Raw genomic sequence first — 13,397 nt, forward strand, 5'->3', positions numbered from 1 at the left:
TCAAGAGCTGCCATCTACATTTTGTTCTCCATCATGTATACGGCAAATGTTGATGCGAGACTTATATGCTCCTTGAACTCAAAAATGCGGTTTCTTAATACTGTCCGTTAAAGAAAAACACAAACATTTCGTTCTTGCAGGGGAATGTAATCAATGTTGAAAACTGTGAAAGAAAAACTAAACTTTTCTTTCATCGCTTCAACTATAAAACTTGTGCCGATTTATAAAACATATATTCACGTCGAATAGCAACTCTGATCGTTTACGAGTAAACTGTGAAATGATTTTGTGAGTTGAACAGTGGCCGGCGTTCAATTAAATATTTCATTCGAAAATCCATGTAAGTTTTTGATTCCATTTCCAAATTTATTATTGTGTTTTCAAGGAAATAAAAATCTGCCAAACTTATATCGGTTCGGTTTCAATAACCGTCTGATTGTGTGATATTTCGAGACACAGAGCAAGTTTTCGTTTCTGACTAGTGGCATAATGGCGTCTTCTGTTTGCAGAAATTTTAAAAATACCTTACATCGATATTTTTTGTTTATCAGATTACAGTGACGACTATGGCAGATCAAGCGGCTCGAGAATCCCTCGAGTGCCACGGGTTGGCTCGTATTCAGGGAAATCTTGGAAATGCAGGAGTAAAATTTGAAGATTTCTGGTACTTTAAAGCAAACATCGGGGAGCTCCAATGTATATTGCCAGACTTGAGGGACAGGATGGATTTCCTTCGATGTTTAAAGTACATCGTAGCAGACAAAGAGTGCCAAACCAATTTACCAGCGCCGATTTGCGCACATGAAGTGAGTACATACATATTAAGATATTTTTGCTTATAAAGAGATATCGTACAGTGCCCATTCACCGCTCATTTTTCACTGAAATTTTTTTTTATAACAAAACACACTTCACGATCAATATTTTCCCTAATCCTTCAGAAAAGGGTTGCTGAAGTATCGGTGAAAATATTTTTCAAAAAGTGTGTTTCAATAAAAAAAAATCTTCCAAGTGAAGAGTGAGTGTAAGAGCATTATCAATAAAACGTATTATTATTTCGTATATCTTTCCCAACAGAGTTTGCTAAGCATTTGTGAGCGATCAGAATCAGGACGTAAATTCCTTGACATTGTCAACAATAACAATGAAAGTAATATCTGTACACCGGAATGCCGGAAATATATTAAAGATGCTGTTGTTGAATATTTCCTCGTTTTGAAAAATGGAAAAATTTTCGCTTCGGATTTCACTCAAATGGCACAAATTATATGCAATCAATTGCCGAGGGAAGATCCTCGCACTTGGTACACTCCAAGAACTCAAAACCAAGCAGCCGGAGGGCTACTTTACACTCGGTACAAATATGTTCAACAACACGATACAAGATTCAAGAAAAGCGTGAAACATCCATCAGCAGCGGCTCCAGTAATCGAACAACAGACTGGAAACACAACACAATTTCAGGATCACTGGAACCTCTTAAGTGTGGATGAACGTGATCAATGCCTAGGTAAACTACTTTCTCTACATGTAAAATTTTGATTTAGCAGATTTGTTTGAATTTCTTGGATTTAAGATTCGAGTGAATTTGAAATTTTAATTTACTACTTATTATTCTCTTTTCATTTTAATTCAATTAAGTTTTTGTTGAAGTTTTATTATTATTTAAATTTCAATTATAATTCAAATTTTATTTTATGTTAATTTTAGTTTTATTTTAATTTTGATTGTAATTTCAATTGAAATTATAATCGATATTACCATTTGAAAAAAAAAAAATTAGAATTTAAATTGAATGTAAATACACTAAAGTCGCTTATTACGCGGGGGATACGTGCCGCCTAAAAAACGTGTGAAATCCGGAATCCGCTTAAGAAACTCGCGTTACAAAAACCGCGTCAAAAGCGGCTGTAGTGTATTAGTTTAAATTTAATTTAAATTTAAAATAAAAGAAATTAATGTAAACATTAGATTCAATTTAATTTTAATTTCACTTAAGTACATTTTTTCTAATATTAGTTTTAATATATTATTATTTTGATTTGCGTGTTGATTTGACGTTTATTCTTGTTTGAATGGTAATTTTAGTTTGAATTCATATGCAGAACAAACATTTATATTCAAAATAAATATATAATTGAAATTAAAATTAAATTTCAATTTCAATTAAAATTCTAATATTATTTAAAATTTATTTTACTTCTATTTCAGTTTCGATTTTTATTAATATTGACTTTGATATTATTACTAATTTTGATTTGGTGTTGGTTAAAATGTACTTTGATTTAACATTTTATATATTTTAATTTTATTTTGATTCTGTTAAATTTTATTATCAATATTTTTCTTATTTTGATTTTAATTCGAATTTAATTTTAATTTTATTTTAATCTTAATTTTGAATTTAATATTTATTTCAAATTTAATTTTTTTTATTAAATTTGATTCTGTTTTTTTTTTGTATCTTATTTTTATTTCTAATTGATTACAATTTAATGTTAAATTCTTTTTTAGATACGATTTTGAGTATGATTATGAGTCAGTTTTGAATTTGTTTTGATTGGAACAAATTTACCAATTATTTTTTATTTCAACCCGCAGCTGCCAAGATCAAATTGAATACAGTCGGTTTTACCTAAAAGGAAGAAATAATGAACTTATGGAATACGAGCTACCCTCTTCGACGTTTCCAGTCCGTCACAGGAAAATTAGCGTTCGAAGAATGGGATGTCTTAACTCACTATGCAGATGTGCACGAATTAGTAATATTAACGATCTAATAACAAGTTTCTTTTATTTATTCACGTTCTTTTGCACAGATAACTGTGGACTTCAAACGAATTCATCTCAATTATGTTAGCATTGAGGACCGAGCTCTTGCTTTCGTTCATCGATTCAATAAAGTATTCGTGGATTATAAGAGATTTATTGTAGAAGACTCGGAGCTATTAAATAGTTTGACTTGGATTTTTGGAGAAAATTTTCAACTTACAGGTAAGCAATGAGTGAAATAGACAAATTATAAGGTTTTCTTTTATAACGACGAGTCGCAAGACGTGTTTAACAAAACTTTTTTAATTTTTTATAAGAGAGCAGTTCCACAAAAAATGTCAAAATTTTCAATTTTTTTAATTGTCGTTTGTGAATTGGCAAAAACTTTGCATAAACGTTTCTGTGGGCAAAATATGCCATTTTGTGCTATTGTTTTTTTTAATATTTTGGAACACAAATCATTTATGAAAATCAAAAACTGCTATTTTGAGATTACAAAAATGATATTTTGAGGTTACAAATATTTTTAGTGCCAAAACAGTTGGTTTGATCGGTTTGACGCGTCTTTGACAAAGTTGTAGATAATAATTTCGCCCTTGAAAAAAATATACACTCTAAAATAAATTGTTTATTGAAAAAAAGTTTAAAGAAAAATTAAAGTTATTTTTTCTAAAAAAACTGTTTTTTTTTATAAAAACTACAAAAGATTACCTAAGCAATGGAGGCTGTCCGATCGTGGAGAAATCAGGAAAAAAAAGGTATTTTTAATTTATTTTAATATATTTTTTACAGGGTATGTTTTCTTTTAAAGGACAAAACTATTATCTGCAACTTTGCCTTAAACACTACGCAAGTTAAACAAACCGTCTCAATTGCAAAAAATGTTTTTATTTTTCCATAGAGTGGTCTATTGGAGATTGAGATCAGTGTTACAGACAAAACGATTTGTCTGACGGGTATAGTGACTTTGGCGAAGTTGTAGATAAAAACTTTGTCCTTCCAAAAACATATGCCTCACGAAAAAAATGTTTAGGTCATCTTTCGCAGTTTTTACGAAAAAAAAAATTCAAAATGGGTTATTTTACAGAATAATTTTTCTTTCAACTTTTTTTTTTCAAACTAAAAATATAATTTGTTGGGTATATTTTTCTTGGAAAAGACGAAATTATTATCTACAACTTTGCCGAACACGTCACACCGATCAAACAAACCGTTTTGGTTATGAAATATTTGTAATCATCAATACCTTTCCAAAATATCATTTTTAATAGCTTCTCGAAAATGAGTCGTGTTTCAAAAATTAAACCAAATAGCGCAAAATGGCATCTTTTGCCAACAAAAACATCTATGCAAAGTTCCTGCAAAACAAAAATGGTCGATTTAATTGTATGTCCGTTTATTTTGTGGAATTACTCAAAAGCGACAAAAACTCTAGCAAGTTCAGTTTAAAAAAAAATACTTAATACAGTACTGCGTCTTAGTAGCTGTATGAAATATAAGAATTATATAATATTTAAAGTCTATCATAATTACAACATGAAACCACTATTTCAGAGACGTCCATGTTTCTATCGTTTTACGCATTACCCTTAATAATCCGTCAGCATTTTATCAAAAAAGGAAGGAAACGCACAAAGCCATCACTTTTTCAAAGTAGACAGGCCTTTATTTCTATACTGGCGGTAATGTATATTCAAGGTTATATTTCTTAATCCGTTGATTCTGAACATTACAAATTGCAGACAGAGGCCACGTTAGAGGAGACCATTGCTTCGCGACGACTTGAAGCTCGAAATATGGGAAAAAATGTACAGCCATTCATAGTGCCGAAAGGGCACGATGCCAAGCATTAGAAAAAAAATTGTCGTAATTCTGGATAGCATTAAGTTTATATGTAACAATATTATATCTGCCATTGACCTTTTGTTCAAGTTTCATTCAGTCTTTCATCTGCAATACGCAGAAGAATGCGAAAATGTATTGAAGTTTATACAGTTTCATTTTTATAAGATATCATATAGTGGAGATCGTTTCGATTCAACAACAACAGCTTTAATAGCTGATTTAGAACGCTGATGATAGTTTTTATATATTGTTAACCTATGTAGCTCGTCGAAAACTTAGTTTCATGTATTTAAGTAGTTCATTGTTATGAATAAAATAAAAACACTAAGGAGGATGGTTTATAGAAAAATACCCTGAATGTTGTATTTTCTATTTCTGAATCTTGTAAAATTTATTACTGCCGTCATGTATTTTCGATTCATTATAAGAAAATAGCTCTAGCAATCAGTGCTATCATGCTTCTGCTTACCGTTCATGTTTGTAGTATTTTTTTTTCTCTTCTTGTTTATAGCTTAGACCTATCGGTCTATGAAGCCAACGTTTGTAGTTCATATCTTGCTTGGCATTGTACTCAAGGCTTTTGTTTGTGGTAATACCCAGTCATACTAGTCATATTCATGTCATTTCCATAACAGATTACGTACTATTTAAAAATCTGCTCAAATACTCAGTTCGGGTTCTGTCACTTAAATTCTGACATTTGGAAGTTGTTTGATGTTTCATGCCTACCTTGAATTCTGTTTTTACTCAAGCAATAACATTTTAAATTATTTACCAGTGTATAGTTGCTATTTCGAAGAAGTATGTTAAAACTAAGAGAATGGATGCATTTTATCTCATGCATTCAGCTTTTTCTATTCTAGAAAATCAAATAACGACTGGTGACTTCCGAATTTTTTACCTTATGCACAATGCGCATAATGTCGCATCTAGTGCGCTGGTAAGTGCATCTGAGGCGCTATAGAGCGCACTAGATGCGACATTAAGCGCATTATGCATAAGATAAAATATCGAAAGTCGTGAGATATTTCGATTTTCAACTGGAACAATAATAAAACGCCCGGAAAAAGAAAACACCCTATGAAGCGAATGAATATTTTGACATTTGAGGCTGCAACGCCTATCGGAGAGATTCTGCATATGTATGAGTGAAGAAGACTGAAATGAACCTGAACGTTGCACCACTACAAATGCAGTGAGTGAAATTCCACTAACACATGCATTGCGATTTTCGGTTGTATGTTCCTCTGCAAAAACACATACATGCGCGTAGCTGCATATATTTTATTACTTTTAGTTTGTTACCTTTTTTGGCTAAGGCGCGGTCCTTATACACAAATAGTAATAAAATGTTGCTAGAAAGTAATAAAATGTTCTCCGTTTGTGTTGGGTGTTGTTTTAGATTGCGTCATGTGATAAATCTCATGATAAAATGCATCTATCCTTCTACGAAACTGTGCGATGCTTATGGGCTCATATATTTGATAAAGATTGTAAAACGCTATCAACACAAATAAACAAGTTACTTGGAAAGTACGTTGTATGATTTGAGTGAACTTTTATATCTTCTCAAATATAAGAGATAGAAAATTGACATCTTAAACAAACTTGCTAGTAGAAGCATCTGTTACTATTTCTTCGAAGATAATGACTGTTCTTCATATCACTTCTAAATGGATTAATCACTTGAAGTATCTCCAGAAATTAAAACACTTCACAGTTCTCACAAAATGTGATCGTAAATCCTGAACCTCTCTTAGAAAAATCAAAAAGTGGTAGTATTAGGAGCACATTAGATCAATCTTTGATGTCAAACTACAAAATAGGTTCAACAACAGTCTAGAGATTTGTTCGATAGTAAAAGTCATGGATTTTGTAAATTTTTTGCGTCTTTTGGTAGAATGTATTTATGTTGAAACATTATGGAAACATGTCTGTTTTTAATTTACTGTGTTATCCTGTATGCTAGATTTCTTAAAACCTGTTTCATATGCTTAAAGAACCAGTTGTGGTGATGTGTTCAGTTCCTGCAGAAACATTTCTCTTTCAATTTTATTGTTATTAAGTGAAAGCTAAGGATGTCTTTTTCGCCTATAATAGTTACTCAGATCAGATTGCTCTAGATCGGGATAGCCCAATTAACTTTTGCTTCGTTCAACAAAGTTTATTTAAAACAAAAAAACACTAATGGAAAATATTTATCTAATGGAAAACACTACCGATAATCAGATCACAACGTACACTTAAAATTGATTTCTTATCTTTTTTTTTCAATTTAATAATTTTTTTTAATTCGGTCTTCTCTGTTGGCGTTATGCACTTTGGTTTTAACGGCGATACCAACCCAAGCAGCAAAATATGTTTCGATTATGAACTTTGTGCATCACAGCAACAAATTCTTATGCGAAACTAAATTGCAGCTACATCTCAGTTTCTTATACAATGACAAAAAAAGCGCAGGAGGTGGAGTCAATTGCAACTTTTTCGTTGTTTCAACACAAGTTTCAAGAATGAAACCGCAATGTGTATGAACTTATGCATGGAATTTGATAACGAAATGGTAAATGCTGCATGTTAAAATTTCAGCTACGAAGATGCATCGAACTAGGGCGCAATAGAAACTACATGGCGTTGTGGTAAGATTGTCAAATGGCAAATGGTCAGATTGGAAAAAGATTATCTGTATAGCGATTTATCTTTGATAATTTCCAGAAATTTGATGAGAATTCAACTCCAGTTGTCAATTTCTATTCAATTTTCTCGTTTCTACTATTTACGTCATTTGCTGTAGAAACATTTGCAAGTTTATGGCTCAGTTTCAAATTTTGCTTCCCTTATCATGCCAATGATCATTATCAGTTTTTAATTTTGCTTCTTCAATTCATCAGCACCTCAGCGTGGTAATGAAATTCGGAGCAATATATCTCATTTCGCTTTAGAGACCCACACTTTTTGGACGACTTCTAGTCCAAGTACGCAAAAGTTACAACGCCGTAAATAACCTCATCTCAAAAACAAATATAAGGCGAACGATCGAGCATAAGTTGCTGTTACATGGCTTCAGAACATGACAGCAACTTTTTTGTATTTTTGTGTGTTTGTTTTGTGTATCTCGCAAGCATCACGTTGGCAACCTATATGCTCCACCCACTAGATCGATTCAGTGAAGGTTAGGTTTTCAAATGCCGTTTACACATTTCAACAACAAATCCAACCACGCGAATGACGTTGTTGATGTAAAGTTTTTTGAAGCAGCGATGCAACTTTAGTTGTTGCTTGTTTCTTTACAATTTCATCGTAGTAACAAAAAATGTTTCTTAAAACCTCGGAATGTTATTAGTGCAACGAATGATCACAATTTATTTTTTTAATATGTTTCAATTGTTGTTTGGGAACTTCACTCAGATCTCGAATTGCAGCGTGCATTCGCTAGGGTGATAGTTTCCGATCAACTGGGTTGAAATTGTCAATGCGCGGCGATCAGTTGATTCAATGTCCAGCTGCAATGCATATCCTCATAATCTGGTTAATACTAATGGCGGGAACTAGAACGAGGTTAGTGCGGCGATAAAAGCAACTTGTTTAAGATCGAAAAAATGTTTGCTTGGCCGGAATTTGAACTAAGGGTAGAATATTCTTTTAAGGCTGTTTAGTTTGGTTCATTAGCCATTTGCCATTCAGAATAGGTGGAAATTGCTTTCCAAGTCTGTCAGCTGGTCTAGAGGTACGATGCTGGTGTAAAATACTAGGCAGAATCTGTTAAGGCTTAAGCACAATCGATACGTTGCGTTTGCGTTTTTTGACAGTTGCCCATACATATTCTGTCAAATAAACGTCAACGCAACGCAAACGTTTCCATTGTGCTTGGACCTTTAGTGTCAATAGAATTGTAGCGCTGGCTCCGCAGCTGTCATCTACATTCTACCATTGACTAGGTACATTGGTGTACAATATAAAAAAGATCAAGTTTTCGATGCAGCTCCTAGTTAGAATGGATATAAAGCTGTAAAGTTGGAACAAAAGATGTAGGGGAACTGCTCCATTATTCATCTCAGCCCATATATTCATCTCATACAAAAAAACACAATTGAAAATAGGAAAAAACGCATATTTTCTTCTTGAACCAATCTGCTAATCCATGGAATGGATTCTTCTTAGTTTACTTTAGATTCCTCATAAAGTATAATCCTCAAAAACTCACTTAAAAGCATTAAATTTGATATTATAATCGGGCATCTGCACTCTAAAACTGATTTAATTCAATCACTTACCTCAGAAAACAAAATCCGCGCATTGTTATATACGGCTACAACGGGACTCGTTCAGCAGCCAACCAAAGTTTTTTTCATCACTAGCAGAACAATTTTCATTTTAATCACTTAACAAAATCACTCACTACACCAAGGAAACTTCAATCTTTGAAATTTTCAACTCAAATTTCCAAAATCAAGCTTGAATTAGCAGAAATATATGAGATGAATTTCTACAATTCCTAAATTTCAACTGTATGTATTTTCATCTGTTTTCATTGTTGAAGAAAATCAAAAGTTGCCAAATCAGTTTCTGTTAATACGAAAAAATCATACTGAAAATGTTAAATCATTCCGACATAATTGACATAAATCGACAGCACTGCAGTGGTTATCTAGGTTACCAATTTTACACGTGAAGAACTACAGCGGATATCTAGGTAACCTACTACGACGGGCTGCGGCTACGTTCATTCATGATATAGTGATTCATTCATGATAGAGTGATTTATTCATGATTAACAGTATGATGAATATGGGGGCGTCGTGAGATGATTAATTGAGCAGTGATTCAAGTTTTGAGATGGATATGGAAGCGTTGTGAAAAATGGTTTGTTTTACAAAATTCAGGATAAATCTAGCTAATTTCACTAAATATACAATGCTAAACGATTTCATAAGGGCACGCAAGCATATTTAGTTTATTTGCTCAATGATTTCGAGAAAATTTGATGTTTAATTCGTGCATGCTTCGTGAATATTGGTTTGAGATTAATAATGGAGCAGTTCCCCTATAACTTGTATCCAGCAATATTTATGACCTCTCAACACACTTTAATAAGATTGACTTTTAAACGAGTTTGCTTTCGCTGTTAAGTATTTTATTTCAAATCATCAGAATTTCATTCCAGAATCAATTAAAGCGACGCATTTTCTTGTTACACGGCCGCTTCACCACAATATGAGGCTATGCTGTTCCAAAATTTGCTGGTCTAAAAAACATCTGTAAATGATTGTTGTACAGTATTGTGATACGCATCTAAAAATAAATTGTAATATTTTTGATGAACTATATTCACAACTTTTTTTGACAGTCGATTCCGAAAGTCGTTGAGTTTATTTTGTAGACAAACAAAATAAAAATGCACTTCCTATTTTTTCAATCGAAGATAACTTTTTTCACAGTGCATATTTTTTTCTAGAATCATAATTTCACTTTCCACAGCATTGCTGAAGACATCCGTTAAATCGAACTCACCAATTTTCCAACATATATAATATTCATCAATGATGACTTTTAAAACTTTATGAGAGAAAGCATATATTTTAGAAAATTAAAGGATAGAAAGGCTTTGTGTAGAAAAACTCAATTGCAAGCAGGACGTAGGACTATGGATGAACTATCACATACTCAATAATATTTTGTTACAAAGGCCGTACACAAGCGGACGGGTCAGCTGCAGACACTAACGAACGGACGGCATGGTGTATTTTTTTGGGACACATTGCAGCATATAAAATTTTGTACGAATGCCGTACACATCCGTAGGAAGAGACCAAATGGAAAACAATCACACTAAGAATAACAATTTATAATAATTTAATGTTATAATTTATAACATTAAGCTTAGGAATACTTTTACATGTTGAAATCATGGATTTTTTACACTTAATATACTGAAATACGCAACTTGCCAAAGTCGATGTAATTTGTCAAAATGTGTGTTGCTAGGTTTTAATTTTGCAGAGAACCGACGGAAGCAAAGTGGTCAACAGTGTAGTTTACCCAATATGAAATTTCGCCTGTGAGAAATTTGTTAAAAGTTTTTTTTTTATTATTGGGGCACATGCGAATAAATTTAAACGAGGTGCTCTACTTGTTTATTAAAAAATTATGCGTATTTATTTATGCGGCAACAAATGAATGTGACAATTACTGTAAGCAAAGTCATTCGATGAAAAAAGTGTTTCAAAACTCTCTTTCTTCTAAACATTAAGCTGCTGTAGACATGACCGGCGCCACACGACTGAAACTACTTAAGCGTGTGCTCAGAAGTAAACTGCGGCCTATTGAATCCCAACTAATCTTACATGGCACGCAATTATATACCAATCATCTTTATTTTCTAATTATTCCACAAGTTCCTTGTTCTATTACAGCTAATTGCACTCTCTAGTAACTAGAGAGTTGGTTCCCAAACAGAGTTCGAATCTATGCTCTACGTTCAATCCGCATCATGTGCCCATTGGTGATCACGAGCACAATGGATGCTTGGAATTTGAGATCTTTCAATGTCAATGCCGTTGTAAATTTGTATTGCTTGATTAGTTTCGCTAGTACTATTTTCAGCGAAATCCAGGCGTACCTCATTCCGATGCAGTTTCGGATCCCCGCACTAAATGGAATGTAAGCGTAAGGATGCCTCTGGGAGCATCGTTCCGGGAGAAAGTTATCTGGATCGAATTCATCCGAACGCTCTCCCCAAATAGTTTTATCTCGGTGCAGTTTGAAGATGGGTATGTTTACTTCCGCTCCAACCGGTATGGTCCACTCGCCAATCTGCAGTTCTTGCTCACAAATCTTTCCAAGTATGGCTACAACCGGTATAAGTCGCAGTGATTCCTTGATTACCATTTCCAGATACTCTAACGAGGCAAGATCCCCGGTAGTAATGTAACCGTCTTGAGGAATCACTGCTATGACTTCCTGATAAGCACGATCTTGCACTTCCGGGTGCATAGCCATCATGAGTAGGGTAGTTGCAATAGCAAAAGACGTTGTGTCATTACTGGCGAATAGAAAGGTATCGATGTTGGTCATCAAAATTTCTTCATCGATTTCGTGTGTTATAGTCGTCATGCTTTCCAACCGCTCGATTAGTATTTCTTTTTGATTGGGGACGTCTTCTGACTGGTCTATCTTTTGTGTAGATTTTATTGACTGGCGTTGGTAGTAAACCTACAAAATATGTTCTTCTATCTTTCTGAGATTTTTTATGTAACTATCATTTTTACCTCGTACGAAAGATCTCTTAGTTTCCGTAGGTGGTTCTGTTCCTTTCTAAAGTTACTTGTTAACTGGTAGGTGAAATCTAGATGAATCCAAGGTTTATATATTCTACGCCACATCAACAAAAACATTCTGTAAAAATAAGTACTGCTGATTATTATTTCATTTGTAGACCATCGAATAAATATATCACTTCATTGAATTGTCCGCAAACTGCTCTAGATAATCGTTATTATCGACACGCACGTTAGCTCCGAGCAAAGTTAGTAGCGTTGAGGATAATGTATAAGAGCTTGCCTTCGGTAGCATATCAAACGCTTCCCGGCCGACGAATTTATCCAAGGTCTGCACTAATTTATCTGCCCGTTTGTTAAAAATGGGCACGAACTGATTGATAATCGTTGAAGAAAAACTAGGATTCAATCGTTTGCGCAACAATCGCCAGAGTTGTGGTTCAGCACTCAACAGGCCTTTTTCAAATCGGAAAAATTTGTAATAGTATGATCGTTTGACACAGCTTGGAGAGTTCAAAATCACTGCTATGTGTTCTGGTCGGTCAAAAAAGACAAAAAGTGTAGGTCCTAGCCATGCTCGAACTGGTGTTTCTATTGTATGCAGATGCTGCAGCATATAGTCGAACAACTCTTGCGGTTTGTAGCGGATGCCCAGATGTACACTGCCTATCAGAGGCCAATCGAACGGCCCAGGTATTTTCGCAGCTAGCTCGTATAGGCGTTTTCGCGAACGATGATAGGTGAAATAATAAACGCAGGCGAAAAATATGGAACAAATGAGTAGCAAATCGGCCATGGCGCGTACGAATAGCAATCGGGCAGTGTGAAAGAAACTGCAGTTGCAACGATACTCGAAAGAGACGTACTAAAAGCTTCCATTAGAGACCGGCTTGCTTTTATAACTGAGCGTGATAAGATTGAGTTGTTGTTGTTGGAAAACCTTGCCTAGGGTGCCGTATTTAGTTTCAAAAAAGTATAATAGCGCCAGCTTTTAACGTTGTTATATGTATGCGATTCAAATGGGTTATTTCGAACAATTGTGCATTTTTATTTTCTTTTAATTTGAATGGAGCACATATTGAGCAGCGAAACAATACATCCAAATCCACCCTATGTGCTGCGATGTGAGATGTTTCATGATGAGAAGTTTATTCCGTTAGTGTAACGGAGAGAGAATTAGAAATCATTGGGTAGCTTTTTCAGGAGTTGGTTATAATATTCTAACGGAAACAAATAGATTGATGCGTAGGTCAGTCTCTTGACGTGTATCGTGATCGAGGACTTTCGCCGAGAAGGGGTGAGTTGGGGAGTGAAGTTAAGTTTGCGCTTCAGTAGATGATCAGATAATGCCACGTATTTGTTGGATGAGTTTGCTAATACCGTAGCATTGGTTAGTTTGAATGTTCAATAACCATATTATTTGGCAGTGCTTGAACCACTGTTTTTTAAATCATTTTGATTGTTAGCTGTGCGGTTTGTTTTTCAGGTATGGCTTGTGGGTTTGAT

General features: G+C 34.0%; 1 protein-coding gene and 1 long non-coding RNA gene across 2 annotated transcripts; one reads left to right on the plus strand and one right to left on the minus strand.

The window, feature by feature from the left end:
- The first annotated feature begins 238 nt into the window (after positions 1–238).
- LOC129727794 (uncharacterized) lies at positions 239–4,897 on the plus strand. The gene is made up of 7 exons (XR_008728591.1): positions 239–340; positions 552–806; positions 1,078–1,510; positions 2,602–2,762; positions 2,820–2,994; positions 4,327–4,454; positions 4,515–4,897. It is a non-coding gene; the product is annotated as an uncharacterized LOC129727794 (long non-coding RNA).
- A 5,834-nt stretch (positions 4,898–10,731) lies between these two features.
- LOC129727791 (cytochrome P450 4C1-like) lies at positions 10,732–12,741 on the minus strand. The gene is made up of 3 exons (XM_055685973.1): positions 12,071–12,741; positions 11,883–12,009; positions 10,732–11,826 (listed from the first exon to the last, which is right to left on the minus strand). The coding sequence occupies exons 1-3, from the start codon at positions 12,685–12,687 to the stop codon at positions 11,080–11,082; spliced, it is 1,491 nt and encodes a 496-aa protein (XP_055541948.1). The 5' UTR covers positions 12,688–12,741; the 3' UTR covers positions 10,732–11,079.
- Between the last annotated feature and the right edge of the window lie 656 nt (positions 12,742–13,397).

This window comes from Wyeomyia smithii, chromosome 3, assembly GCF_029784165.1.
Source record: "Wyeomyia smithii strain HCP4-BCI-WySm-NY-G18 chromosome 3, ASM2978416v1, whole genome shotgun sequence".
Classification (NCBI taxonomy): domain Eukaryota; kingdom Metazoa; phylum Arthropoda; class Insecta; order Diptera; family Culicidae; genus Wyeomyia; species Wyeomyia smithii.